Here is a 27,565-nt window from a genome sequence, read left to right as displayed (position 1 = left end):
CAGCACGAAGCCTGCTTTGGATCTTCTGTCCTCCTCTCTCTGCCCCTCCCCTGGTCGCGCCCTCATTCTCTTTCTCAAAAATAAATAAAACGTTTAAAAAAAAAAAAAGGCTGAGTTAGACTGTACGGAGCACTGGGAAATGTAGCATTATGTAAACAGTTGTATTACAATTACGTAAAGCAGTTTATATTACCAATATTTCCCAAATTGAGTTCCATGGGGTCCTCAACTAAGAGATGCTCCCATCAGAAAGGTTCTCATGGTTGGGGCACCTGGGTGGCTTAGTTGGTTGAGCATTCGATTTCGGCTCAGGTCATGATCTCATGGTTTGTGAGTTCGAGCCCCATATCGGGCTCGCTGGTGTCAGCTTGTCAGAGCAGAGCCCACTTTGGGTCCTCTGTCCCTCTCTCTCTGCTCCTCCCCCACTTGTGCTCTCCCCAAAATTAATACTTTTTCTTATAAAAAGAAAGGTTCTTATAGTCAAATAAATTTGGAAAACATCTCCTATCATGTCTATATCAAGCTTTGACGAGTCCACAGTAAAACAGAAACAAACGCATAATTAAACCTGCCTGACTTTATTCAGCCCCTTGTTTTCCACGCCTGGTGGATCCAGGCATCTCCTGAACACCCTGTGGGCTGTGTTCCACGGGCCACCCATTTGGGAAGTGCTCTTGGCAATGGCAGTGGGGTGTGTTTGAAAGTCGAGGCAGGGGTTCCCAGGAGAACCTGTCTGCAGAGGCAAGATTCACCACCCAGGGGAGGAAGAGGAAGGGGGCTGCAAAGCCCCAGGGGAGGGACCCCGTAACAGAAGCAGGTGAGAGACGCCAGGTGGGGAGACGGAGACCAGGGTGCTGCTTGGATGTGGAGGGGAGAGAAGAGGAGGCAGAGGTGACCCCAAGAATCCACACTTCGGGAGGGGGCAGGAAGGGGGCAAGGCCTGGGGGGCATCCTTCACCTCCACACCATCCAGTCTCCGCCCCCTCGCCCCATCACTCCCTTCCAACTGTGACTCCTCTCCTCCAGGAGAGGCCCGGGGGCAGGTGCTTCATGGGGAAGGACGGCCCTTCGAGGGCCGAAGACGTGCTGGCCCCGCTACGCACACATCGTGCGGTTGTAGAGTCGGCAGCAGGTGTCCAGGGCCCTGGGGCTGACTTCTGCGCGGGTGCTGAAAAGAAGCAAAGGCCTCACTCTGGGCTCCAGGCCCGGCTCTGCTGGCCCCTAAAGGCTGTGCAGCCCTGGGGAAGTTACTCAGTGCCCCTGGTCCCCCTTCCCTCCCCGAGTTTGTTCTTCCAGCCCCACCTCTGCCTCCCCTGCTGCATCAGCCACAGCCATAACATTTCTACCCCTCACCGCAGTGCCAAAGGCACCCCTAAGGCACCCGGGCCTTCTACACCCCATCACTGCAGGGCCCCTGCCCCGCGGCCCAGGCCTCACCTCTGGAAGGCGCTGCGGCAGCACTGGAGCGCCTCAAAGCTGCCGCTGCTGAGGGTTGCGTTCAAGAGGGTCGTGCAGTCAACTTCGGCCCCCCTGGGCACATACAGGATCCCTGCGCAGGGAAAGCAGCTGCTGGGCAGGGCCTGTGGCCCCCCCCCGCCCCCCACCCCAGGGACTTCCTGAGGGCCTGTGTCCGACCCTGGCTGGGGGCCGGCTAGAAAATCAGGGCTCTGCCAGGCCCGCACTCACCAGCCACGCAGGCATTCACCAGGGACACGCAGGTGCCCGTGCAGAGCGCCCGGAGCACTGTCTGGGAGAAGTCGCCCTTCCGCTGGGGGGCCATGGACGCTGCAAGGGCACAGGGGTGCTTAAGGCCAGGAAACCATATGCCCCCTCCCCATTCTGGGCAGCCAGAGGGATGGATGTCGCCCTCTTAACTGCCCACTGAGCTTGGGAACCCTCCTTGGCCTGATTTGGGGCCCCAAAGACCCCCAGGAAGCTGTGTCGGGGCCAGGCCCCCAGCCGCGGGGCCCGGCACTCACTCAGGCCTCCCAGCATGATCCCAATGGAACTGAAGTTGGCAAATCCACAGAGGGCGAACGTCGTGAGGATTTCTGCTCTGACCTGAAAATGCGGAGGGTGAGTGTGTGGGGGGGTCCCTTGGCTGGGGAGGGGCACCCCCACACCACCCTGGCTCCCTGGCCCTCGCTTCACCCACATCCCGTGTGTCTTTGGCCTTTGCCGCCCCTCCCGGGCCTCACACACGGCCTCTATGTCCATTCAGGCTGCACCATCGGAGAAACAGCCCCCGTTCTGTCACCTCAGGTCCCTTCTCTTCATTCATTTCTTTTTTTGAATGTTTAGTTAGTTTTAAGAGATAGGCTGTGTGCAGAGCAGGGGCAGAGAGAGGGGGAGAGAGGGGATCCAAATCGGGCACTGTGCTGACAAGTGAGAGCCCGACGCGGGGCTCAAACCCGTAACTGTGAGATCATGACCTGAGCCCAAGGAGGTTGCTGACAGACTGAGCCAGCCTTTCCTGGTACGGCGCGGGCTCCCCTGCCCTCTGCTTTGGCCACACTGAGCTCCGTGCCCTGGGGGCATTGGGTGACCGGCCCTTCACGACACTGCAGACTTGACTTGGGCTCTCAGGCCCAGAAACCACGGAGCACGGCTACTGAAGATGGTGAGGACCTGGGAGCCCGGCCAACGGGGCTCCGAGCTTGTCCCCACCTATGACCAGATTAAGCACGTCAGCAGCCGCTTTCAGTTTTTGTGTCTCCATCTGGAGTGTGGGAATCACAGCACCTGCCTGGAAGGCTGTCGCGGGGGTCGCACAGTGCGTGGGAAGCAGCAGGCAGACACTAGGCACGTAAGCAAAGTAATTCTTCGTCCCTTCCTACGTGAACAGTTAATTTCCCAGAAAGAGGTGTTAAGAGCCAAATGGAAGAATGTGGAATTTAAACAATTGGCTTACGCCACACCTCCTGCCGTATTTAAAAATTCATTTCTGGAGCATTGAAGCAGATCAGTACTGATATTTTAAATTTTTTTTTTTAATGTTTTATTTATTTCTAGGAGAGAGAGAGAGATAGCGTGAGCAGGGGAGGGTCAGAGAGAGAGGGAGACACAGACTGAAACAGGCTCCAGGCTCTGAGCTGGCAGTCAGCACAGAGCCCGACGCGGGGCTCGAACCCACGAACCGCGAGATCATGACCCAAGCGAAAGTCGGACGCTTAACCGACTAAGCCACCCAGGCGCCCCCAGTACTGATATTTTAAACATCACATAATACAGGCGCCTCAGTGGCTCAGTCGGTTAAGCATCCAACTTCAGCTCAGGTCATGATCTTGTGGTCTGTGAGTTCGAGCCCCATGTCGGGCTCTGTGCTGACAGCTCAGAGCCTGGAAGGTGCTTTAGATTCTGAGTCTCCCTCTCTTTGCTCCTTCCCTGCTCACACTCTGTCTCTCTCTCAAAAATAAACATTAAAAATTTTAAATAAATACATAAATAATAAACATCAAATAACAGAAAATAGAGGAAGATAAGAATTCTACTTACAAGGTAACGTTATAACGCTCACTTTGGAAAGGAGCAAAACTGAGGCTCAGAGAGGTTAAGTAACTGAGGAAGTTCACACAGCATGAAAGTGGCTGTGCCAGAACTGGGATTGCAGTCTGACTGCAAAACTCCTGCTTTTTAATATTTCACCATATTGGTCAGGAATTTAACACCAGATTTCTGAAATGGAGATACCTTTCTAAGTTTAGAAGTAATAGAAGAAATCACAAAGGAAAAGATTTGGTGTAAAATTTGTTAAAAAGAAAAATCCCTGAATATAAGAAAAAGGGGGAGAAAAGACAAGGAAAAATATGTGTATAAAATACATTAGAAAAAGGTTAATGTCTTTATAACATAATTTATACAAATTGATGGAAAAATATTAAGGCTCCTGCATCCTGCTCGCTCACCTACAATCACCATCTATCCAGCAGCCTGTGTAATCTTAAATTGTCAAATGTCAAATCGTCAGGAACTTTCTATGGCTCCTCAGCCTGTGCTAGTCTCTTCTAGGATTTCTACCTGCTCTAAGCCTCTCTCCTTTCGGTTTTCCAGACAAGTGCTTTTCAACCTCAGGGCCTTTGCACATGCCTTTTCTTTGCCTGGAATACTCTTCCCAGCCTCACCTGGCCCCTTCTCTGCCCTCCAAGTCTTGGCCTAAATGCCACACCTCGGGAGGGTCTTTTCTGACCAGCCAAGAAAGACCCCCTCAGTTTCCCCTTTTTGTTTCCTTCATAGACCTTAACACAAATTGTGGTTATTTTACTTTTTATTCCTTTGCTTTCTTGTTCTTTTCACTAGATGTAAGTCCCATGACCCCGGGGACTAGGTCTGTCTGACCCCCCTTCTGATTTCTGGTGCCCAGCAGAGTGCTTGGCGCCCGAGAGGTCTCAACAAACGCTTGCTAAAGGAAAGAAGTTCATAAAAAAGATCCTCAAGGAGCATCCCATCCTTTACCTCTAGAGGTGAGATGGAGACAGGACAGGGCCGAGAGGAAATCTGTACTTTTGATCTCACACAGACTTTGTTTTTAAACTAGAGGCTACATTCCCTTACAGTTTAAAACATAATTTTAAAGACAAGAAGAAAATGTTTTGTGTTGAAAGTTCTGGTAACCCAAGAAATGCAAATTAAAACAATGAGCTGTCATTTGCCCTATTGTTAAAGTAGCACAACTTTTTTTTTTTTTTCCAGAGAGGCAGCTCGGTGCTTTTAGCTTTTAGCGAGCTGTGAACTCAGTGCTCACAGCACGACTGGGGGCGATTTCAGGTGCCCCCACCCTTTGGGGAAGTTACTGGCAGCAGGCACCGCGGCGCGGGAGGGTTGCGTCCCTGTGATTCAGCCATCCCACATCTGGGGGGGAGGGAGCAGCTCTGTGCACACAGCTATTCCTTTCGGTGCCATGTAAGAGAGCCGAACAGTGCAATTAACCCGAAGGGCCCCACAGCTGGGGCCTGGTGAAATATATCACATGCATGCGACACTAATGATATCTCTGTCAGAAGAGAAGGTGGGCCAAGCTGGCTACCATCCAGGGTGGATGCTATAATAGCAACTGCGTTAGGCGCCCGGGTGGCTCAGGGGTGAAGCATCTGACTTCGGCTCAGGTCATGAGCTCACAGTTCAGGAGTTCAAGTCCCACGTTGGGTGAGCTTGAGCCCCATTTTGGGTAAACAAGAGCCCCAGGTGAGCCCCACGTCTCTCCCTCTGCCCCTCATGGGATTTTCCCTTTCTCTCTGCCGCTAGCTCACTTGCGCCTTCTCTATAAAAACAGGAAAAAAAAAAAAGGGGCGCCCGGGTGGCTTAGTCGGTTGAGGGTCCGACTTTCGCTCAGGTCATGATCTCGCGGTTCGTGGGTTCGAGCCCCGCGTCGGGCTCTGCGCTGACTGCCAGCTCGGAGCCTGGAGCCTGTTTCAGTCTGTGACTCCCTCTCTCTCTGACCCTCCCCTGCTCACGCTGTGTGTCTCTCTCTCTCTCTCTCTCCTAGAAATAAATAAAAAACATTAAAAAAAAATTAAAAAAAAAAACAGGAAAAAAATATATATATATAATGACAACAGTGTAAATTCTCTCTTAAAAAAGAAGAGAATGCAGAAACAACACTAGCTGTTATTTTAGGATGGTGAGGTGACAGGTAATTGTTTTATTCTCAATGATGCTACACAGAGCTTTTATTTGTTTAGAAAGTTTCATCTTATAGAACCTTTTAGTCATAGAACAAGCCCGCCCCCGAGCTGAATCCAATATAATGGCAGTGAACGTAGTGGGGCCTCTCGGCTCGCTCCCTCTGCTCGCTGGAGGCGGACGTGTGTCCCTGTGAGGGCAGCCGCAGCAAAAATGACACCATTTTCCAAGGCGCAGTGGCTGTCCCGAAGCCACACAGGATGGTGGCGCGTCTACAGGGGGAGGGGGCCTCCGGGAGGGGACCAGGACACTCACGGAGATCCACTGCTTCTTGGAGCCGACCCACTCCTCAGCTCCGGCCAGGCGGCGCTGCTTGTACTGGGAGAGCCCCTGATAGGCCACGAACTCGTTCAGGAAGAGCTTGATGCCCAGCAGCTCCGCCACCACCGGGCAGTCCTCCCGGGCCACGCCCAGTAAGAAGGCCACAGGCCGCAGGATGTAGGAGCAGATGAGCTGAGGCACAGGGCAAGGGCGGCTGTGGGGACCCGCGCGGGCCTGGGCTCTGTTGGGTGTCCACCCACCGCCACCCCCCCCACCGCCCCCAGGGTGCCCCTCGCAGGCCAAGTGGGGGGCCCAGCTGTACCTCGAAACTGAGCTGCGGGACGCCCACCAGGGCTCCCAGCCAGGACAGGGCCGCGTTGATGAAGGCCAGCAACGCCAGGAAGGCGATCAGGTTGGCTCCGATGTTGGCAACCAGCTTCACGGAGACAGTGGCTCCGCTGCTGGCTGCTTCTAAGAGGTTCTGAGCGTCTCTGTTTTGGGGACCAGGAACCGTCACGATTGGCCTGTCCCCACAAACAGCAGGGCTCCTCATCCTCATCCTATAGGCTCAGAGAGGAAGCTTGGGCATAGTATTTCAGAGCCCGGGGTCCTTGTCTTCGTTCTGAGACCCGGGGTGTAGGGGAGGGGGAAAAGGTGCTGATCCCAGGGGTGGGGGGAGGCGGAGAAGGTGCCAATCCCAGGGCTGGGGGAGGGGGGGAGAAGGTGCTGATCCCAGGGCTGGGAGGGGGGCATAAGGTGTTGATGGGGAAGGAGCAGGAGAAGGTGCTGACCCTAGGGGGGGAGGGGGAGAGAAGGTGTTGATGGGGGGGAGGGAGGAGAAGGCATTGACCCTAGGGGGGGGAGGGGGAGAGAAGGTGCTGATGGGGAGGGAGGGAGGAGAAGGTGCTGACCCCAGCATTAGGATGAGACCCCAACTGCCAGCACGGTGCTGTGTCCGCATGTGGGAGCCACCAGCCACCTGTGGCTTCAGAGACTTGAAAGGAGCCTGGCCAGTACTGAGGTGTGTTGTAAGTATAAAGCACACAGCAGATTTCAGAGATTAAGTACAAAAAAGGAACATGAAATCACTCATTAATAATGTCTTACATTGATTATATGTTGAAATGACAATATTTTGGGCATAATGGGTTAAAAAATATTTTATTAAGGGGCACCCAGGTGGCTCAGTGGGTTAAGTGTCTGACTCTTGATCTCAGCTCAGGTCTTGATCTCAGGGTTGTGACTTCAAGCCTTGTGATGGGCGTGAAGATTACTTAAAACTTTGTCATTAAAATCACCTGTTTCTTTTGACTTTTATTTATTTAAAAACTTTTTTTAATGTTTATTTTTGGCAGAGAGAGAGACAGAGCACGAGCAGGGGAGGGACTGAGAAAGAGAGACACAGAATCTGAAGCAGCTCCAGGCTCCGAGCTGTCAGCACAGCGCCCAATGCAGGGCTCAAACTCACTGAACTGCGAGATCATGACCTGAGCTGAAGTTGGACGCTTAACCAATGAGCCACCCAGGTGCCCCTATATATGTATGTATGTATGTATGTATGTATGTATTATTTAAAGATTTTATTAAGTAATTTCCACACCTGACATGGGGCCTGAATAGACCCAGAGGTCAAGAGTCACACGTTCCATGGACAGAGCCAGCCTGATGCCCCACTTTTGACTTTTAAAAAACACAGCCTCTTGGGGCGCCCGGGTGGCTCAGTGGGTTAAGCATCTGACTTCGGCTCAGGTCATGGTCTCACGGTTCGTGGGTTCGAGCCCCGCGTCAGGCTCTGTGCTGACAGCCAGCTCAGAGCCTGGAGCCTGTTTCAGATTCTATATCTCCCTCTCTCTCTGACCCTCCCCTGCTCATGCTGTCTCTCTCTCTCTCTCTCTCAGAAATAAAACATTAAAAAACAAACAAATGAACAAAAACCACAACTAGAGAATTTAACATTATAGATGTGGCTCACATTGTGTTTGTTGCAGGGCAGTGCTGCCCTAGACCTTCAGGAATGAATTTGTGAGGTTCAGCGGCTGCCCACTGGGTCCGCAAGCACATTTGTCAAAAGTGGGGCCTTTTCAACATTTGGAGCAGGTTAAATGTTCCCCGAGGTTGCTAAGGCGATGGTGAAGAGGCAGCAGGTGAGAGAGATCAAGGACGCACTCAGGCTGTGACTGACATCCCAGTGGTGGGAGCGCGTCACGGGGGGTGGAGGGTGGGGGGACAGGTGGCCTGGGGCCTTCCCCAGGACGTGTGCAGCAGGCTGTGTCCCCCCACCAGGCTACTCTGCTGGACCAGCCGGTGGTTTCCCGTGGGGCCAGGACTGGAATTGAAGACGCAGGATGGCCGTGGTGCGGTGGCAGCGGAGGGATTGGGGTTAGGCAGAGAGGCTGCTGCTGCCCAGCCTCTCGCCCTCAGCCGCTCCTCTCTGCCTCCCCTTCCTGACCCTTCCCACCCCATCCCCCCTAGCCCCTCTGCAGCCGCCCTCAGGTCAGTTTCACCCCTTCCGGGTTCCTAAACTTGGACTCCTCCACCTCAGGGTAGACCAGCTTGGAGAGCGCCAGCGCACAGGGCGCGGCCATGACTGAGGCAGCAATCAGGGAGGCGGCGTCGATCTGCAGGATTGAGAATGGGGCTTGTGGGGTTAAGTGTCCCGCTGCAGCTCAGGTCAAGATGCCGTGGTTCGTGGGTTCAAGCCCCCATGGGTCCGGCTCAGCGCTGTCAGCTGGGAGCCTGGAGCCTGCTTCAGATTCTGTGTCTCCCTCTCTCTCTGCCCCTCCCCTGCTTGCTCTCTCTCTCTCAAAAACAAATAAAAACAATTTTTAAAAAATCATAAAATGAGTGCTTTTTAAAAAAAAAAAGAGAGAGGGAGAGAGAATGGGGCTTAGGAGGAGACAAAGGAAATGTCCCCGCCAGGAGTGCAGCCCAGGCCGCACGGGGCATGCATACTCCGTCCCACTGTCTGTCATGGTTACTGACAGTGTAAAGGGTCACGGGCTGTATGTACAGAACCTCACGTTTCCCTCCAGGACTTCTAGAAGCCAGGCAGAGCGAGTAGCTGTAATCCACAGTACAGACCAGGACACCGGGGCCCTACAAGATTAAATGTAACCTGCCCAAAATGAAGATGGAGAAGGAATTTGAACCTCCGTGTCCTTTGGCTCCAAGTTCAAAGTTCTTCCTTCCCTTCTAGGCTGTCTCCCTTTGACCACTCATCTGATGGCTGGTCCTCCATTAGCCGAGGAGTTTGGGATGGATCCACGAGGTGACCTAATTTGACCTCATAGTATAGGCATGTCCTCAAATACTTACTGTGATGGGGAGCTCACCACTTCAAGGCAGCCCATCACACCCACTCCCGTGGTCAGAGAGCTCTTAGGAAATCTGCCTGCGACAACAGCCACTCTGGTCCACCCTGTGGCCTCAAACCCTCTGCTCCCCTGTTTTCTTCCCCCAGAGGTAGACGGAACATTTCCCCCCCAACACTGTATTATTTATCAAGTGGAAAAATTGGAACCTGCCCAAACACCTAACAACAGAATGGCTAAGTGTTGTCAAGCGGCCACTGAAAATCATGGTTACCAAGGCTTCGCAGTAGCACGGGAGATGCCCACAAGCCTGCATCGGGAGTTTTACTTTTTGGTGGGGGGGGGGGGGGGGGGGTGAAAAACCCTCCACAGCTGTGCATGAAGAGATCAGAAAGAGGTACACCAAAACGTCAGCCAGCCGCCTGTCCCGGGCTGGTGGGGCCAGGGTGGTTTTCTCTGCTTTTCGCTTTTTGGTTATTTCTGCGTGTCCACAACACTACATATTGCTTTTATAAACAGAAGAGTCAAATAGACTTCTTCTCCTTAAAGACTGTAAAACATCAACTGTAGTTCTTTAATTTTACATAAAAAGGGGGGAAAGGAGGGGGGTTAAGTTTAAGCTACAGGTTCGGGCTAATAAAAGCAGAGAGGGGGAAACTCGTAGAAGTAAGCAATGTTGGGTGCCTGGGGGGCTCAGTCGGTTAAGCGTCCGATTTCAGCTCAAGTGATGATCTCGTGGTTCGTGGGTTCGAGCCCCGCGTCGGGCTCTGTGCTGACAGCTCAGAGCCTGGAGCCTGTTTTGGATTCTGTGTCTCCCTCTCTCTCTGACCCTCCCCTGCTCACGCTGTCTCGCTCTCTCTCAGAAAAACAAAACAAAAAATTAAAAAAATGTAAGAAGTAAGCAGTGTGGAAGGCTCTGAAACATGGGGTGTCTGGCCTGTTGTCTTACACCGAGGAATGGAAACCTCTTAAGACGAGTATCAGCATCCACTCCCTCCCCCCGCACACCCCATCCTAGGCCCTGGGTGTGCGGGGCCGGCTCCTCATGGAAAGAGGCCGGCCCCGGGGCAGGTGTCCTCTCTGGATGTTTCTGGCTGGGCTTTGGGACGTCACTGGCCTCCTTGAGGCTGCCCAGACCCCCTGGGGACTGTACCATCCCTGGAGTCTTGGGGCTTCTCCTCCATCGGCCAGGACCCTCCCCCTTCCTCCACCTCGGAGGTCACGTCTGGACTGCCAGCGTGAGCAGGGCACACGGCCCACGGCCATCGTGTTCCTGGACACCGTCTGAGTGGCCCGGGCACGGCCACGGCCTCACATGCTCCGGCTGGTCATGTCAGCTTGGAAAGGACTCAGTTTTGCCCAGGCCGGCCTCCCCGGGGCGCTGGGTCAGTCCACACGCGGCCGCCCTGCTGCCAGCTACTTCTCAGGCTGTGACCCCCCTTCCCCAAGGAGTGCCGTCTGCCCCCCCATCCCAGGGCCTGCTCCTGCCCAAAGGCTTCCTCTCTTTACCCAAAGGCGCCCCAGGTAGAGAGGGCTACAGGCTAGGGGTCCTTAATCCACACCCTACACAACATACACTGGGCCAGTTTCAGGGCAGAGTTCTGACCCTAATCTGTCAGAGAAAGAGCCACCACCTTTTCAACACTGTGCTGTTTTCTATGGTTGCATTTAATTCTTAAGCTGCTGTGAGATGGGCGGTAGTTCGGCCCACCTGACAGATGTGGAAGTCACGTAGCATGTGCTCAGTCGGCCGGGCTCAGGGCCTCACAGACGCTACCCCAGGGCCCCCACTCTTGCACAGTCGATTGAGAACCATCAGTGGCTGATCCCCTCAGCCTCACCCTGCCCAGCCTGTGTTCACAGTGCCTCTCAGAGGGGCCCCTGAGCTAAAGGGAGGGGGTGGGTAGAGAGACCAGCTTCTGCGGCTGGTGGGCCGAGCTGGGACCTGCTTTAGGGCCTTGGGGAACTGTGGTGAAAAAGGAGATTTCTATGGAGATCCCAGTGAACAGATTCAGGGAGCCCGGGGACCTCAGAACAGGCCACGAGGTCTAGACCAGTGTCATCCAATGCAAATATAATGAGAACCATGTCTCATCTTAAATTCTCTAGTAGCCAATTAAAAAAGTAAAGAAAGGGGTGCCTGGGGGGCTCAGTCAGTTAGCCGTCCGGTTCTCGATTTGGGCTCAGATCATGATCTCTCACTTCATGGGATTGAGCCCCCAGTCGGGCTCTGCGCTGCCAGGGGGGAGCCTGCTTGGGATTCTCTCCCTCTCCCTCCTTTCCTCTCTCTCTCTGCCCCTTCCCCGCTCATGCTTTCTGTCTCTGTCTCTCAAAATAAAAAAATAAACATTTTTAAAAAGTAAAGAGAAACAGGTAAAATCATGAATTTTACATGACCCAACGCATCCAAAACATTATCTTTCCACGCATGTAATCTATACAAAACTTACTAATAAAATGTATCCACACCACCCACCCCCCGCCCCCCTGTCTCACAGCACATCTCATTTCACACCAGCCACATTTCCACCGCTCAGTGGCCGCGTGTGGCTAGCGGTGACTGCATCGGACAGCGCAGGTCTAGAAACATCCAGGAGGAGGGGAGCGGGGCAAAGGGAGCCAGAAGCTGAGCGACAAAGAGAAACAAAGAGTGGGCAAGGGGGATCGCGGTGGGATTCTGGGGCTGAGGGCAGAGGACCTCCTGGGGGAGAGAGAAAAAGAGTGGCAGGCAGTCGAGGGAGGTCTGGGGCGGCTGCAGTGGCGGCCAAGAGCCAGGTGGGGGCAGAAGGGAGCTTCTCTGACACAGGACTAGAGGCCCATTCGGAGCAGGGAGGGAAGGAGGGAAGGGAAGTTCTGTTGGGTGCTTTTCACCTGGGCCCGTGATGGGGTCTGGGGCTTCCGCTCCAGAGGCTGTGCTTGGGGACCCTGGTGGCCTCTGCACAGTCTGCTGAGCCTAAAGGGAAGTGGGCACCCAGGTCCCTTCCGGGGAGGCGCGACTGCCTGGGGCTTGGGCCTGGGCTCTGGCCCCGAGACAGGGAAGGACCCGAAGCTGAGACAAGGCGAAGGAGGGATCTTGCAGTATTTTAATCTGAAGCAATGGCAGCAAGGCTCCTGGGGTGGGAAGAATATCATTCTTTTAACTAGTGTGGGACCCAGAGCAAAGTCAAGGCACTTAAAAGGCCCTAAGTCCCCAAAAGGCGTCCCCTCCCCCTACGTGCCACCAGGAAAAGAAGTTTCAGGAGCAAAGTCTTGAGTTTGCATTTTTAGAGTATCAAATTCCTTCTGAAATCAGGGGTGCCTGGGTGGCTCAGTCGGTTAAGCGACCCGACTTTGACTCAGGTCATGATCTCACTGTTTGTGGGTTTGTGCTGACAGTGTGGAGCCTGCTTAGGACCTTCTCTCTCTCTCTCTCTCTGTCCCTCCCCTGCGTGCTTGCACGAGTGCTCTCTCTCTCTCTCTCAAAATAAGTAAACTTAAAAAAAAAAAAAAAACCCAGGGGCATCTGGGTGGCTCAGTCAGTTGGGCATCCGACTTCAGCTCAGGTCATAATCTCATGGTTCACGAGTTCGAGCCCCATGTCAGGCTCTGTGCTGACAGCTCAGAGCCTGGAGCCTGCTTCAGATTCTGTGTCTCCCCCTCTCTCTGCCCCTGCCCCTCTTAATAAACTTAAAAAAAAAAAATATCTGCCGAAATCAATTCGGGGTAGGGAGGCACCAGCCCTGATGGGCTCTCTCTAGGCCTCGGTGAGACAAGTGTGAATCAGGTGATCTTGAAAGGCACCAGGAGCGCAAGGGGCCTTCTGGAAAAGTGGCACAGCCCCAGCCCCGCCCAGGCAGCTCTGTGGCTTACCCACCGTGTGGTCCGTGTGTCCTGAGGGAGGGAAGGCCTGAAGGGGGTGGCTCGTCCCCTGGTCTGCTCCCAAGGGCAGAGGTGAGAAAGACAGGTGGAATTTGCGACCAGAGGAGGGGACAGGGCGGGCGGTTCTAGCATCCTCGCCCCCCTCCCCCCACAACACACACATAGCAGCCCTCAGGAGACCCTGTGGCAGTGAGAGGCAGGCCTTTGCTCCCCATCCGCACAAGGAGGCCCACCTCACCCAGGGGCCAAGCTGCAGCGCATGGCCTGGACCCACTGACTCAGCTTGTTCCCTTCCTGCCGACATTTAGGTCGTTTCTTGTTCTCTCCACTTTCCTTCCTTCCTCTTTCTTTCACTCATTCATTCTTCCTTTACCTCCAATTTTTTTTAACATTTATTTATTCTTGAGAGACAGAGAGACACAGAGCATAAGCAGGGGAGGAGCAGAGAGAGAGGGAGACACAGAATCTGAAGCAGGTCCAAGCTCCGAGCTGTCAGCACAGAGCCCGACACAGGGCTCGAACCCACGAACCGTGAGATCATGACCTGAGCTGAAGTTGGTGGCTTAACCGACTGAGCCACCAAGGCGCCCCTTTTTTGTTGTTGTTGCTACAAATAATGTTGGAATTTGGCATGTTTTGACCACTTGCAAAAACATTTCTGTATCATAATATTCCTAACTAGATCAAAAGGGAAGAGTATTTTTTTCCCCAACATTTATTTATTTATTTATTTTGAGACACAGAGAGACAGAGCACAAGCAGGGGAGGGACAGAGAGAGAGGGAGGCACAGAATCCGAAGCAGGCTCCGGGCTCTGAGCTGTCAGCACAGAGCCAGATGTAGGGCTCAAACCCACAGACGTGAGATCATGACCTGACCTGGAGTCAGACGCTTAACCAACTGAGCCACCACGCGCCCTGAGAAAGAATATTTTTAAACTGACTGATAGATGTTCTCCCAAAAGGTTACAGCAAATTATGCTCCCATCAAAAGTGTCCCATAGTCTTTTAGAGGCATGTGAAATATTGCATCTTCTAAAAGAAACATTAAGTTATGATTGTTTTATTTTGACTTTCAGTGAGCTGGAATATCTTCTTACGATTTATGAACTGTTTTTGCCTGATCCATCATTTAAACTTTTTTTTAAAAAACCTTAACTTCCATCATGCAGGCATTTTCTTTTCATCAGTAGCTCTGTCAAACTTTTCCTTTATACTTCTGGATTTCATGTCATGCTCAGAATTTTGCAAGAAAAAGGCAAGCTGCAGAAAAGCAGTTAGAATTACCCAATTTTTAGTAAAAAAAAAAAAAAGAAAAGGCGGCAAGATGTGTGTTCAGGTATATATATACTTAAATGACTACACAGAAAGATCTGGAATAATATATTTTAAACCAGTGGCTCTCAAATTGAGCATCAGAGCCATCTTGAAGGCTTGTTGTAATACAGGATATGAGGCCCCTTCCCCAGTGTTTCTGATTTAGCAGGTCTGGGCTGGTGCCCAAGAATTTGCATTTCTAACAAGTTCCCATTAGAGAACGGCTATTCTAATCTAGTTTATCTAGTAAAAGCAGTTCCCCATGAGAAATGGGTTTGAAGAAGTTCTCTTTTCACTTTCTTCACTTCTGTAAGTAGCAAGCATTTCTTTGATAATTAAGGGAAAAATTAAGATCTTTAAAGATTTGCATGTGAGGGGCACCTGGGTGGCTGAGTCGGTTAAGCTTCCCACTCGTGGTTCTGGGCCAGGTCATGATCTCATAGTTTCGTGAGTTTGAGCCCCGCTGTTCTGACAGTGCGGACGGAGCCTGCTTGGGAGTCTCTCCCTCTCCCTCTCTCCCTGCCACCCTTCTACTACTGCTGCCTCTGTCTCTCTCAAAAATAAATAAATTAAAGTAAAACTTAAAAAAAAAAAAAAAGATTCGCTTGGGGCACCTGGGTGGCTCAGCTGGTTGGGCATCTGACTTCGGCTCAGGTTGTGATGTCATGGTTTGTGAGTTTGAGCCCCGCTTCAGGCTCAGCTGACAGCTCAGAGCCTGGAGCCAGGTTTGGATCCTGTGCCCCCTCTCTCTCTACTCCTCCCCCACTTGCGCTTGCTCTCTCCTTCTCGCTCTTAAAAATAAACGTTAAAAATTTTTAAAAAAATATTTACATGTGAAAGCACAAATAACTACAGAGTGTTTAACAAATGCAGAGCATATTACCAGCAAGTCTGTAGGGGGCACATTTGAAGACTCACTCTGCTTACTACACAGTATTGGGATTGGTGTCAAGGCTTGAGTCACACCATTGGAATTGGACCTAGAAACGTACTGCATTCAAAGCTGCACAAGCAATAATTTCGGAGCAGAGGGAGGACCCGTACCCGGGAAGGGGGTGGGGAGGAGGAGGGCAGGAGAGGACACATCTCCAGGGACAGCCCCGGAGAGGGACAGTGTGTATAAGTCTCAGAGTCAGACAGATGTGAGTTCAGATCCTGGCTTGGGCATCTCACTTATTCTCTGAGCCTCAATTTTCTCATCTGTAAAATGGGGATGTTCAGATACTAGCACTGTGCCTGGAACATGAGAGGGGGTCGGCAGGTGCCGCACCAGGGACCCTCCCCCCCACCGGCCACATGAGAAGCTGAATAGTCCAGCCCACCCGGCCCGCCTCAGCAAGGTGTAGCCTCTCCTGTTTCGTCCTGGACACAGACCCACGGGAGAAGACTCTAGACTGCTCTGGACAGGAGCTGTGTGGGGTTCCCACAAAGGAGGGTTTCAGGTTCTAGAGGTTTTCAGCAAACAAAGGGAGGGGTGTACATACCCCAAAGGAGATATAGGCGCCCAGCAGACTGCCCGCGATGGTGGCGTAGCCTCCGGTCATGACGGCGTGGATTTCAGAGCGAGTCATGTCTGCCAAGTAGGGCCGGATCAGTAGAGGAGCCTCAGTCTGCAAACAGGAACGGTTACAGAGCAGCAGAGCCGGCCCGGGCACCAGGATGCCCCGCAGCACCCTGGGGGTGGGCACGTCATGGTGAGTGCCGGAGGGCCCGGGGTAGGGATAGCAAGATGGCGTCAGGACCATGGTCTGTACTTGGCTGGGCCTCCCTGAGCCTGGGCATTGGCCCGGCCCTATGGGAAGACCCCAGGCCTTCCTCTCGGCCTGATGATGGTCCCATGTCGAGTGCCTAGTATGTCCTGGCCTCACTAAGCACCTCACGTTCACCACTCATGACCTTCTCAGAAACAAGTGCTCATCCCATTTTCCAGGAGAGCAAGCAGGGAATTAGAGAGGCTCAAAGAGGGGACCTGGGGGGCTCCGTCGGTTAAGCATCTGACTCTTGTTTTCAGCTCCAGTCATGATCTCACGATTCATAAAATTGAGCCCAGTATTGGGCTCTGCACCGACAGTGTGGGGCCTGCTTGGGATTCTCTCTCTTTCTCTCTCTCTCTGTCCCTGCCTTGCTCATGACACGCTCTTTGTCTCTGTCTCTCCCTCTCAAAATAAAGAAATAAACTTAAAAAAATAGTTACTGAGCTCTTACTATGTTCCAGACTGTTCTATAGAATAGGGATGGGGGACACAAAGTCCCTGCCCTCAAGGAGTTTTTTCCTGGGTGCAACGGAGGAGGGTGAGTAAAGGAAAGACACTGATCAACGAGGAACCAAGTGGATAAACAGCGTATCTTAGATGTTGCTAAAACCTATGGAGATACATGGGGGCTGGGGGGGTGGATGCCTAGTGGTTGGGGGATATTTAAAACTGAATAATAAACAAAGGCCTTTCCAAGGAGGTGACTTTGGAGTTGAGAGCGCAGGTGCCAGCTGTTGGGTTTGGTAGCGCTGCAGGCAGAGTGAGCACTAAAGGTCCTGGGGCAGATTTGACGTTGGCAGTTCTGAGGACTTGAGAGCGGACCACCCTGCCTGCCCCACAGGGAGTGTGGGGCGGGGCTCCGCATGGAGGAGGGGGAAGCTGGGCTAAGGAGTGGACTTGGCTACGTAGGAGTGACCGGATCTGGTTTGGGTTTTTTATTTTTAAGGAGGCTCCACACCCAGTATGGGGCCCAACACAGGGGCTTGAGCTCAGGGACCCTGAGATCAAGACCTAAGCCACAATCAAGAGTTGGCTGTTTAACCAACTGAGCCACCCAGGTGCCCTGATCTGGTTTGTTTTTATTTAAAAAAGATTTTTTTAATGTTTATTAAATAATTTTTGAGAGAGGGGCGCCTGGGTGGCTTAGTCGGTTAAGCGTCCGACTTTCACTTAGGTCATGATCTCGCAGTTCGTGGGTTCTGGCCCCGCGTCGGGCTCTGTGCTGACTGCCAGCTCGGAGCCTGGAGCCTGTTTCAGTCTGTGACTCCCCCTCTCTCTGACCCTCCCCTGCTCATGCTGTCTCTCTCTCTCTCTCTCTCTTCTAGAAATAAAAAAAAAATTAAAAAAAAAAAGAAAAAAAAATTTTTTTGAGAGAGACACAAAGCTTGAGGAGGGGGAGGAGCAGAGAGGGAGGGAGACACAGAATCTGAAGCAGGTCCAGGCTCAGAGCTGTCAGCACAGAGCCCGGCTCAGGGCTTGAACTCATAAACCGTGAGATCATGACCTGAGCTGAAGTCAGACGCTTAGCCCCGAGCCCCCCAGACTCCCTGATTTGATTTGTGGTTTTAAAGGATCACTCTGGCGCCAGCATGAAGGGCCGATGGTAGAGGCGGGAACAAAAGCAGGGAGAGAGGGAGGAGATTCAGCGGCCAGGGGGAGACTAGGGTGGCTCGTGGTAATGGAGAAGGGCAGGGGGGAGGGGGGCAGGGCTGGGACGGGGCGAGGGGGCCAGAGGCAGCCAAGAGCACGGGAAGCAGAGGAAGGAAGGAAGATTCCTGAGTTTTGTTTGAACGACTTTGTGGAAGATGACGGCACCATTTCCCGAGAAGGGAAAGACTTAGAAGCGTGCGGGAGGGAATCAGGGTGCCACCTGCTCGGACTTGGTGTGATGGATTTGAGATGCCCCTTAGGGACTCAAATAGAAGGTCAAGGCGGCAGTGGGGTGGCCCGGACTGGAGCTTGGGGCAAGGTCAGGACTGCAGAGCAGGGTCTGGGTGACACATAAAGCATTTAAGCAACATTTAAGCAACAGGACCCCTCCCCCACCCCCCTGCGCCGAGAGGGCCCAGGCTGCCAACATGGAGGCTGAATGATGCCGACAATCCTCAAAGTTCTCTTCATCCCCTCCCCTTGGGGAAAACAAGGCAAAGACCCAAGAGTCTAGGTCAACGTGCCCATCATCTTGCTCAAAGTCAGTTCCGCTAAGGAGCCTGGGATCCCATTTACCTAAAATTTGTATTTTCACAGCAAAAAACCATGGAGTACATCTGCCACATTTCATTTACATAAATGCTTTTACGGAAGGAGCCTAAATGTCCATCAACTGATGAATGGAGAAGGAAGATGTGGCTACACTGGAATACTACTTGGCGATGAGAAAGAATGAAATCTTGCAATTTGCAGCAACATGGATGGAACTGGAGGGTATGATGCTGAGTCAAATAAGTCAGAGAGACAGATATCATATGTCGTCACTCATATGTGGACCTTGAGAAACTTAACGGAAGACCATGGGGGAGGGGAAGGGGAAAAATAGTTTCAAACAGAGAGGGAGGGAGGCAAACCGTAAGAGACTCTTAAATACAGAGAACAAACTGAAGACTGATGGGGGGTGGGGGGAGGGGAAGGGGGTGATGGGCATGGAGGAGGGCACTTGTTGGGGTGAGCACTGGGTGTTGTGTGGAAACCAATTTGACAATAAATCATATTAATAAATAAATAAATGCTTTTGTATTTCGGTATTTCTTTCTCCTTTGTCTCATCTTAAACATCGTAAGGGATTTGAGACAACTTATCAGAGAGCACACCATCTTAATTGGTTTAAAAAAAAAACCTTTGGAGGGGCGCCTGGGTGGCTCAGTCGGTTAAGCGTCCGACTTCGGCTCAGGTCATGATCTCACAGTCCGTGGGTTTGAGCCCCGCGTCCGGCTCTGTGCTGACAGCTCAGAGCCTGGAGCCTGCTTCAGATTCTGTGTCTCCCTCTCTGACCTTCCCCTGCTCATGCTCTCTCTCTCTCTCTCTCTCAGAAATAAATAAAAAACATTAAAAAATTAAAAAAAAACCAAAAACCCTTTGATATCAGCACACATACTGTACCCTAAAGGATGCAACTATGCTCTAGTGTCCTGAACTGCCTGGTGAAACACGCATGCTATGGCAGGCATGTCTCTCGGTGACTCCAGGGTGGGTCAGATGGGCTTGGACCTTGGAACGGGCTCTGGGGTCTCACCCCCACGAGTGCCGGGCCTCACGAAAAGGAGCTCAGGACTGACGGGTGCCTTCAGAGTCACATTTACTTCGGAAAATACATTTCAGAAAGAGGGAGGCTGTCGGAGGATGGGGGCAGGGGCGGGGGCGGGGCGGGAGGGGGGGAAGGGAGATAAAATGATTTCATGTAAGGATCCCTGACCAGGAAAGAGGAAACCTGGATTCTAAGCATGATTTATGCTGTGGGGTCCTGGCAAGCTGTTCCCACCCCTGAGCCTGTTTCTACGTGGAGAAAGGTGAACACCATCTGTGGGTTTTGTGAGTCTCTAAGTGGATGAAGACCCTCGAGGCCTAGGGGGGTAGGAGGTGCCGGACAGAGGCCATCCCCCCGGGCCCGCCCCAGGCAAGGAGTGCATCCCCAAAGGGAGCGTCCCCTGGGACAGCAGCCTTTGGTGACCTTGGGAAAAGTTCCGAGCACGTCCCTTCTGCTGACTGAATGGGAGCTGCGGGGACCCGGGACACCCGCCCGCCTTGTGACTGCTGCCGGGGAGCGCTGGCGCGGGAGGCCGCGGGGCCTACCTGGCTCACGAAGATGTTTCCAGCCACACTCAGGGTCTCCGTGGCGGCCGTGCCCATGGTGGCCTGCATCAGCCAGCTGATCTAGGAGGCAGAGCACTCTTTGTGGACAGACATCAGCAAACCCCAGAGTTGGAGAGAGTTGGGGGTGGGGTGGGGTTGGGTGGAAGTACCCGGTAAGTCTTCCTTCCAAGTCCCAGCCCAGCAGAGCAACGCTCACCTCCGTTTCTCCTTTCCCACCTCCACTGATGGGGGCTCTCGCTTCCCGAGGCCACCCGGCCCACCTGAGCCATATTCTAATTATGGGAATAACTAGAGCAGCACTTTTAAAAAGCTGAATCCATACAAAAGGATTCCTTGGATGAATATATTTGCGAATCGCCGTACACACACATCTTGGAGGGTACCGGATACATCTGCTTAGTAAAGGCTCTGAGAAGTCCTGTACGAAAACTTACTTACATTTGTCTAGTCCACCTTTACAAAAGTATTTGACCATGGGATCCCTTTACCCAGTGATGTGTGTTAACCCACCATGGAGCTGGAGTTTTGTGGAAAAGGCTTTTGGAAAACACTGTACGGGGCGCCTGGGTGGCTCAGTCAGTTAAGCGCCCGACTTCGGCTCAGGTCATGATCTCACGATTTGTGGGTTTGAGCCCCGCGTCGGCTCTGTGCTGACAGCTCAGAGCCTGGAGCCTGTTTCAGATTCGGTGTCTCCCTCTCTTTCTGACCCTCCCCTGCTCATGCTGTCTCTCCCCGTCTCTCTCTCTCAGGAATAAATAAAACATTTTTAAAAATTAAAAAAAAAGAAAACACTGTATAAGAAAGTTCTTCCTTTCAATCAAGATGAAGTCAGCTTCCCTTGAATTTCTCCGCTCTGCAGGAACCTCTCGGCTGCCCCCTCCCTAACCTTTCTTCTATATGTATTTGGAGCCGGCTCTCCTACCCCCTACCCTCCTCCACCCTCGCCCTCTCTTTTCCAGGCTCACCCTCCCTACTTCCTTCAGCCATCCTGCGGAGAGCACTGTCACCGTTCCCCTGACCCTTGGGTGCTCACAGCCCCTTGGCTGGGCGTCCTCCAGACGTGGAGAGAGGACCGCCTCCCTCCCGCTGCGCCGACCGGGCCGTGCGCACTCTCACCAGAACCACAGGGTTTTGCGTAGCTGGCAGCCCCCTGCCGGCACTGGTGTATTCTGAGCTCAGTCACCTAAAACCTGACTCACCCTCATTGCCGGGTCCGGGTGCTGTCTCCTGCCTCTTGGTTTTGTGTGACACGTTTTATGAACATAAGCCCAGGGCTCGACACTTACACCAGCTAGGTCTGGCCAGTGTGGCCCACTGCTCCAGTCTCTCAAGCTCTTTTTGGTATAAATTATTTCTTTCCCTGACGTTTCATCTCAAAGCAGCCTCAATTCTGCAAACTCCTCCCCCACAAAGAGCACATTGGGTTTGATGCCATTTCTCCTTAGTGTCATGACAAGAGACAAGACTCTGTGAAAGATGTTTGGCTAACAGTAGACGACTCTGAGTGGGAGGTACAGACCCTGAGAACAGGGGATTCGTGGAGGTTGTAGACTTTGGGAGCAGAGGATTCTGGGAAGGTACAGACCTTGGGAGCAGGGGATTCTGGGTGTAGACTCTAGGAGCAGGAGACTCTGGGAGGGTATAGACCCTGGGGGCAGGGGATTCTGGGAGGGTGTAGACTCTGGGAGCAGAGGATTCTGGGAAGGTACAGACCTTGGGAGCAGGGGATTCTGGGTGTAGACTCTGGGAGCAGGAGATTCTGGGAGGGTATAGACCCTGGGGGCAGGGGATTCGGGGAGGGTGTAGACTCTGGGACAGAGGATTCTGGGAAGGTACAGACCTTGAGAGCAGGGGATTCTGGGTGTAGACTCTGGGAGCAGAATTCTGGGAAGGTCCAGGCCCTCAGAGAAGGATAGTTGGTGGGGGGGTGGGAGGGGGAGGGTTGGGTTCTGGGAGCAAGGCATTCTGGGAGAGCACGAGCCCCGTGAGTAGGCAGCCTTGGGGGAGCCCAGGCCATGGCACTGGGAACTCACCTTCTGGATCACCCACTGCATGAGGCCCACGTAGTAGAGGACGGACATGACACAGCTGAAGAAAATAACGATGGGCAGAACCTGCCAGAGACAAGCATAGGCCCCGGGGTCAGAGGCAGACGGTGGCCCAGGACACCCCAGACAGCCCACTTTGCCCGAGGCCCTGCCACTCAGAGACCTGTCAGGGCCCAGGAGGAAGGGCTGACTTCGGTGCTTGAGGTCACATACGGGGCCTCTCTGGAGATACTTCTGTCCTCTGTCTCCCCCCGCTCCCCTCCCCCACAGACGAGGCCTGCGCTGCAGAGAAGTAGGACTCAGGGCCCCCACTTCCGTCACCTCCTGTCTGTACAGTGGGGACCAGTGCCTGTTTCTCAGGTTGGCGCGAGGGTTAGAGGAGCTGGCTCAGGGCCCAGCGCCTTGCACAGTGTGCGCCCCGCTTCCTGAGCGCAGCCCCTGGCCCGCGTGGACCCGGGTGCCTTGGGCCCGAGTGGCAGGCTCGTCGTCTGTCCAGTACAGCACTTCCACTCGGGATGATGAGCTCAGAGCCAGACTCGCGCGGCCCGGCAGCCGGTCCCTCGCCGCGTCACCGCCTGTCTCTGCCCAACCCAGGCCTCGCCAACGCTTCCTTCAAACCTTGCCAGGGCCCCAGCCCCCGGCCCCACACCTCTGCACTGCCGTCTGATTTATCTCAGCGAGGCTGGCCCACGACCCAGATGTCTCTCGGCGGAGGACAGGTTCCTAAGCGCGGGGTGACCATGCAGCAGCGCGTGGAAAGTCTGGAAACAGGCCGAGGAGCCTTCCGTGGGCCGTACGGAGTGATTTCCAAGTGAGAAAAGAGGAGGCATAAACAGGGTGCTGCCCTGCGTGCAGGGAAGGGTGGGGATGGTGGTGTGTGTGGGCCTGTGTGGGCCGGGGTGTCCGCAAAAGGACATGCAGGGAAGGCAGCTGCTCGGGGAGGGGTAGGTGACTGCCGGGTGGTGTGGGAGGGAGGCTTACTTCCCACTCCATCCCCTGCGCGGTCGGGAGGTGTTCTCTGTTCCTAACAGCTCTCACGTCAGCTGTGCAGAAGGGCGCCTGGGGCCTCAGTCAGCTGAGCGACTGGCTCTCGATTTCCGCTCAGGTCATGATCTCACAGTTCATGAGATCAAGCCCTGTGTCGGGCTCTGCGCTGACGGTATGGAGCCTGCTTAGGGTTCTCGCTCTGCCTCTCCCCTGTTGGCTCTGTCTCTCTCTCTCAGAATAAGTAAACATTTAAAAAATAAGTTGCAGAGAATTGGTAATGGCAGGCACATCCTTAGGCTAAAATGTTAAGCAGGGAAACTAGAATATTAAAAGCATAGATGATGCTGTGCGCCGGGACTGCAGAAATACGGGTTCTTCTTTCTGTATTTCCCGCTTCTCATCTGCTCCTATAATTTTCTGCGATGGGTGGTCTCTTCTCAAGGGAGGGGAGCCTGGGCAGAGGGGAGGTCTGGGGCAGCCCATCAGCAGGGTTTGGAACTTGCTGGGTCTGAGGTGCCTGTGGAGCAGGGGCGGGGTGGGGCGGGGCGTGCTGGGTGGGCTGCGGGATTCGAAGGGTCAGGGGTACAGAGGGGAGGCTGGGCCAGGCCTGTTTTGGGACGTGTCTGCACAGAGGTGTAGAGTGAGGCCATGGGACAGACACCATTCGCCGAGGAAACGTCCCTGAGCGAGAAGAGCAGTGAGGACAGAGGACAGGGCCCTGGGGTCAGTGTGAGAGGGGGGAGGGGAGAAGAAGGGGCGCAGGGAGGGGACCGGGACGAAAAAGAGAGGTTGGAGGACCTCCGGGCGAGGCATGTGTTGGAAACCGAGGACAGCTGATCAAGAGGGATGGTCGGTCAGCTGTGCCAGACGCCGCAGAGAATTCCAGAAAGGTGAAGAGTGAGGCGGACTTTTGGCACCTAGCAATTCAGGGGTCGCGGTGGAGACAGCCAAGTACAGGCAGCTGTTTCGAGAAGCTTCCTGCCGTGCAGGAAGGAGAGGTGCCCTCGGGAGAGGTGAGGGGTGAGGGGAGAGTTGTTTTTGTTTCCAATAAGGAGAGTCTTGTGTAATCACATTCAGGCTCTAGTTCAAAATGAGTCAGGATCGCGGAAGAGGCCCTGCAGGAGACAGAGGCTTGGCCCCCAGGCAGCCCGGCCAGAGGCCGGACTAGCCGCCCTCGGCTGCCTCGCAGTGGGGCTGTCACCCGTCAACGGTGAACGCGCTGGCCGCCCAGGGCCGGGCACACCCCCACCCGCGGGTGCTGACATCATCCGCCCTCCCTTGCAGGTAGACGCAGAGACAGTCACGTACTGTCTAGACGGCTTGTTCAATTCGTCATGAGAGGGACTGGCAGTGCCGTGGACATGGCTCAGACCAGAGAGGAGAGAGCCCGGCTGGGCGGGACCTCGCTGCGGCACCGGGACCTCTCCCGGCAGCAGCCCGGGGACACTTTCTGCCCGTGAGACGCGGGCCTTTGGCGGAAGGGAAGCTGTATGTTGCATGAAGCAGCGACTCTCTTGGGAGGGGGGCTAAATGGAAGAGAAGAGAGGTGGCCTCCAATTTTCTAAGGTGGCACATTTCATCCCAGATAAGGCCCCTGGGGCCCACCTGATCTCCCGGCCTGGGAGACAACTGTGGGGCCTGTAGCGTGTGAGGAGGCAGAAGACAGGACGGGCAGCTGAAGATGGTGCTGCCACAGTCAGGGGGACGGAAGTGCCACCGAGTCCTATTACGCGTCCACACGTGGTCCCACTATGTGGCAGGTGCGGTGCCCAACGTGCGGCCACTCATCCACCCTCAAAGCAGCGGAGGTAGTTGTAAATCCGCTCCACCAGTGGGGACGCCGAGACTGTGAGAGGCCGGTCACCCGCCCAAGGTCACACGCCTGCAAAGACAGAGCGCTTCCTGGCTGCTGAGGCCCTGCCGCGGGCCCGAGGAGGTCTGCCCTGGTGCGCGTCCTGGAAGCCTCATTTCTCTGCCTCAGGAGAGGCTCTCCTCCGGGCGCGAGGGCTTCCAGGGTGTGGCAGCCGTGTCCAAGTCCTCACCGCCACCCGGTGTGGCCCAGAGCTGGCCAATCCTGCTGCCAGCGCCCGCTGCAACTGAAGGAAGGAGCTTCCAGCTTGTGGAGGCCAGTGGTTCTCAAAGTGTGGTCCCTGGACCACTAGCATCATGCAACAGGTGGCTAGAAATGCCAATTTCAAGCCCCACATCCAGAGTCCAGATTCAGCAGATGTGGGTGGGCCTGAGACTCGGGACTGCATTTCCAGATGCTGCCAGTGCTGCTGGCCGGGGGCCACGCTCTGAGAACCGGCGGTCTAGAGCTTAGACCAGACGCTCGGAGTAAATGTTCGAGCCCCTCAGGAAACAGGGTTCGAAGGCAGGACCAGACCCACTGAGGACATGGCCCTGATGCCTCCTTTTCCCGGAGGAAGCTGAGCCAGGGCTTTGGATAACCCGATGACGCACCCTCACACTCCAAGCTCCAAAGGCATAAGCACCGCGGACAGGGAGGGCCCTGTCGCCAGCCCCACGAAATCCCACAAAAATCCCAAACTGCAAAATCCAAAGGCGGCCAACAATGTTTTAAAAAGATCATCAGGGTGCCTGGGGGCTCAGCCAGTTAAGTGTCTGACTTCAGCTCAAGTCATGATCTTGTGGTCTGTGAGTTTGAGCCCCACGTCAGGCTCTGTGCTGTCAGCAGAGAGCCCGCTTCAGACCCTCTGTCCCCTCCTCTGCCCCTCCCCTGCTCTCTCTCTCTCTCAAAAATAAATGGCTCAGTCAGTTAAGCATCCAACTTCAGCTCATGATCTCACAGCTTATGGGTTTGAGCCCCATGTCAGGCTCTATACTGACAGCTCAGAGCCTGGAGCCTGCTTCGGATTCTGTGTTTCCCTCTCTCTGCTCTTCCCCTGCTCACGCTCTCTCTCTCGGGAAATGAATAAAAAGATTAAAACAAAATTTTAAAAAATAAACACTTTAAAAGGATCATACACCATCATCATTTGGGATTTATCCTAGGGAAGCAGGGATGGTTCAATATCTGCAAGTCAGTCAACACGATACAAAACATTAACAAAACAAAGGATAATATGCCTGATGACCTAAACCAATGCAGGAAAAGCATTTGACAAAAATTCAACATCCGTTCACGATAAAAGCTCTCAGCAAAGTGGATGTAGAAGGAATGTACCTCAACATAATAAGGGCCACATATGACAAACCCACAGCTGACATCCCCCTCAATGGTGAAAGGCTAAAAGCTTTTCCTCTAAGATCAGGAACAAGATAAGGTGTCCTCTCTCACCACTTCTATCCAACAGGGTTTTGGAAGTCCTAGCCAGAGCAATCAGCCAAGACAGAAAGAAATAAAAGTTATCCAAGTTGAAAAGGAAGAAGTAAAACTGTCACTATTTGCAGATGACATGGTACCATATATAGAAAAACCCTGGGGCGCCCGGGTGGCTCAGTCGGTTAAGCGTCCGACTTCGGCTCAGGTCATGACCTCACGGTTCGTGGGTTCGAGCCCCGCGTCGGGCTCTGTGCTGACAGCTCAGAGCCTGGAGCCTGTTTTAGGATTCTGTGTCTCCCCCTCTCTCTGACACTCCCCTGCTCACTCTGTCTCTCTCTCTCAGAAGTAAATAAAACATTAAAAGAAAAAAAAGAAAAAAAGAAAAACCCTAAAGTCTCCACCAAACAACTATTCACAAACAAGCGAATCAGTCAAGTTGCAAGATACAAAATTAACATACACAAATCAGTTGTGTTTCTATATACGAATAATGAGCTATCAGAAAGAGAAATTTTTAAAAACCCCCGTTACAATGACATCAAAAAGAATAAAATACCTAGGAATAAATTTAACCACGGAGGTCATGGTCACCTGTATTGTGAAATTTTAAGACATTGGTGAAAGAAACTAAAGATGACACAAATAAATGGAAAGATATTCCATGCACATGGATCGGAAGAAATGATATTGTTAAAATGTCCGTACTACCCAAAGCAATCTACAAATCCAATGCAATGTCCATCAAAATGCCAGTGGCATTTTTCACAGAACTAGAACAAATAATCCTAAAATTTATGTAGAACCACAAAAGACCCAGAATAGCCAAAGCAGTCCTGAGAAAGAACAAAGCTGGAGATCACATGCTCCCTTATTTCAAACTATAGTACAAAGCTAGAGTAATCCAAACAGTATGGTAAAGATGCCCACCCCACCCACCGCCGTGACAGAAACGCAGAGGGGACTTACTCCGAGGCCACATAAAGTGGACATGCCTCCTGGGACACCTGGGTGGCACAGTCAGTTAAGCATCTGACTCTTGATTTCGGCTCCGGTCACGATCTCACATTTCTTGGGATTCAGCCCTGTCTCGGGCTCTGCACTGTCAGTGCAGAGCCTGCTTGGAATTCTCTCTTTCTCTCAAAATAAATAAATAAACTTAAAAAAAAAAATGGACATGACTCCTGATTTCCTGCTCCCTTGGTCCCTTGCCCAGAAGGACTTCACAACTCTACCCCTTCATGGCCATGGCCAAAAGGCCG

The 27,565-nt window shown here is 53.2% G+C and overlaps 1 protein-coding gene across 1 annotated transcript in view; it reads right to left on the bottom strand.

Annotated features, from left to right (window-relative positions):
• Positions 1–574: 574 nt before the first annotated feature.
• SLC28A1 (solute carrier family 28 member 1) overlaps positions 575–27,565 on the bottom strand; it is a 49,750-nt gene continuing 22,759 nt past the window's right edge. Inside the window, 10 exon segments of the mRNA XM_039216413.1 lie at positions 575–1,168; positions 1,438–1,549; positions 1,687–1,785; positions 1,980–2,061; positions 5,935–6,132; positions 6,263–6,431; positions 8,428–8,558; positions 15,909–16,034; positions 19,965–20,045; positions 22,019–22,099. Coding sequence (XP_039072344.1) covers positions 1,096–1,168; positions 1,438–1,549; positions 1,687–1,785; positions 1,980–2,061; positions 5,935–6,132; positions 6,263–6,431; positions 8,428–8,558; positions 15,909–16,034; positions 19,965–20,045; positions 22,019–22,099 — 1,152 coding nt within the window. The 3' untranslated portion in view covers positions 575–1,095.

Source organism: Hyaena hyaena, unplaced genomic scaffold, assembly GCF_003009895.1.
Source record: "Hyaena hyaena isolate Hyena2069 unplaced genomic scaffold, ASM300989v1 scaffold_13, whole genome shotgun sequence".
Taxonomy (NCBI): domain Eukaryota; kingdom Metazoa; phylum Chordata; class Mammalia; order Carnivora; family Hyaenidae; genus Hyaena; species Hyaena hyaena.
This window is presented reverse-complemented; position numbering and strand designations above follow the sequence as displayed.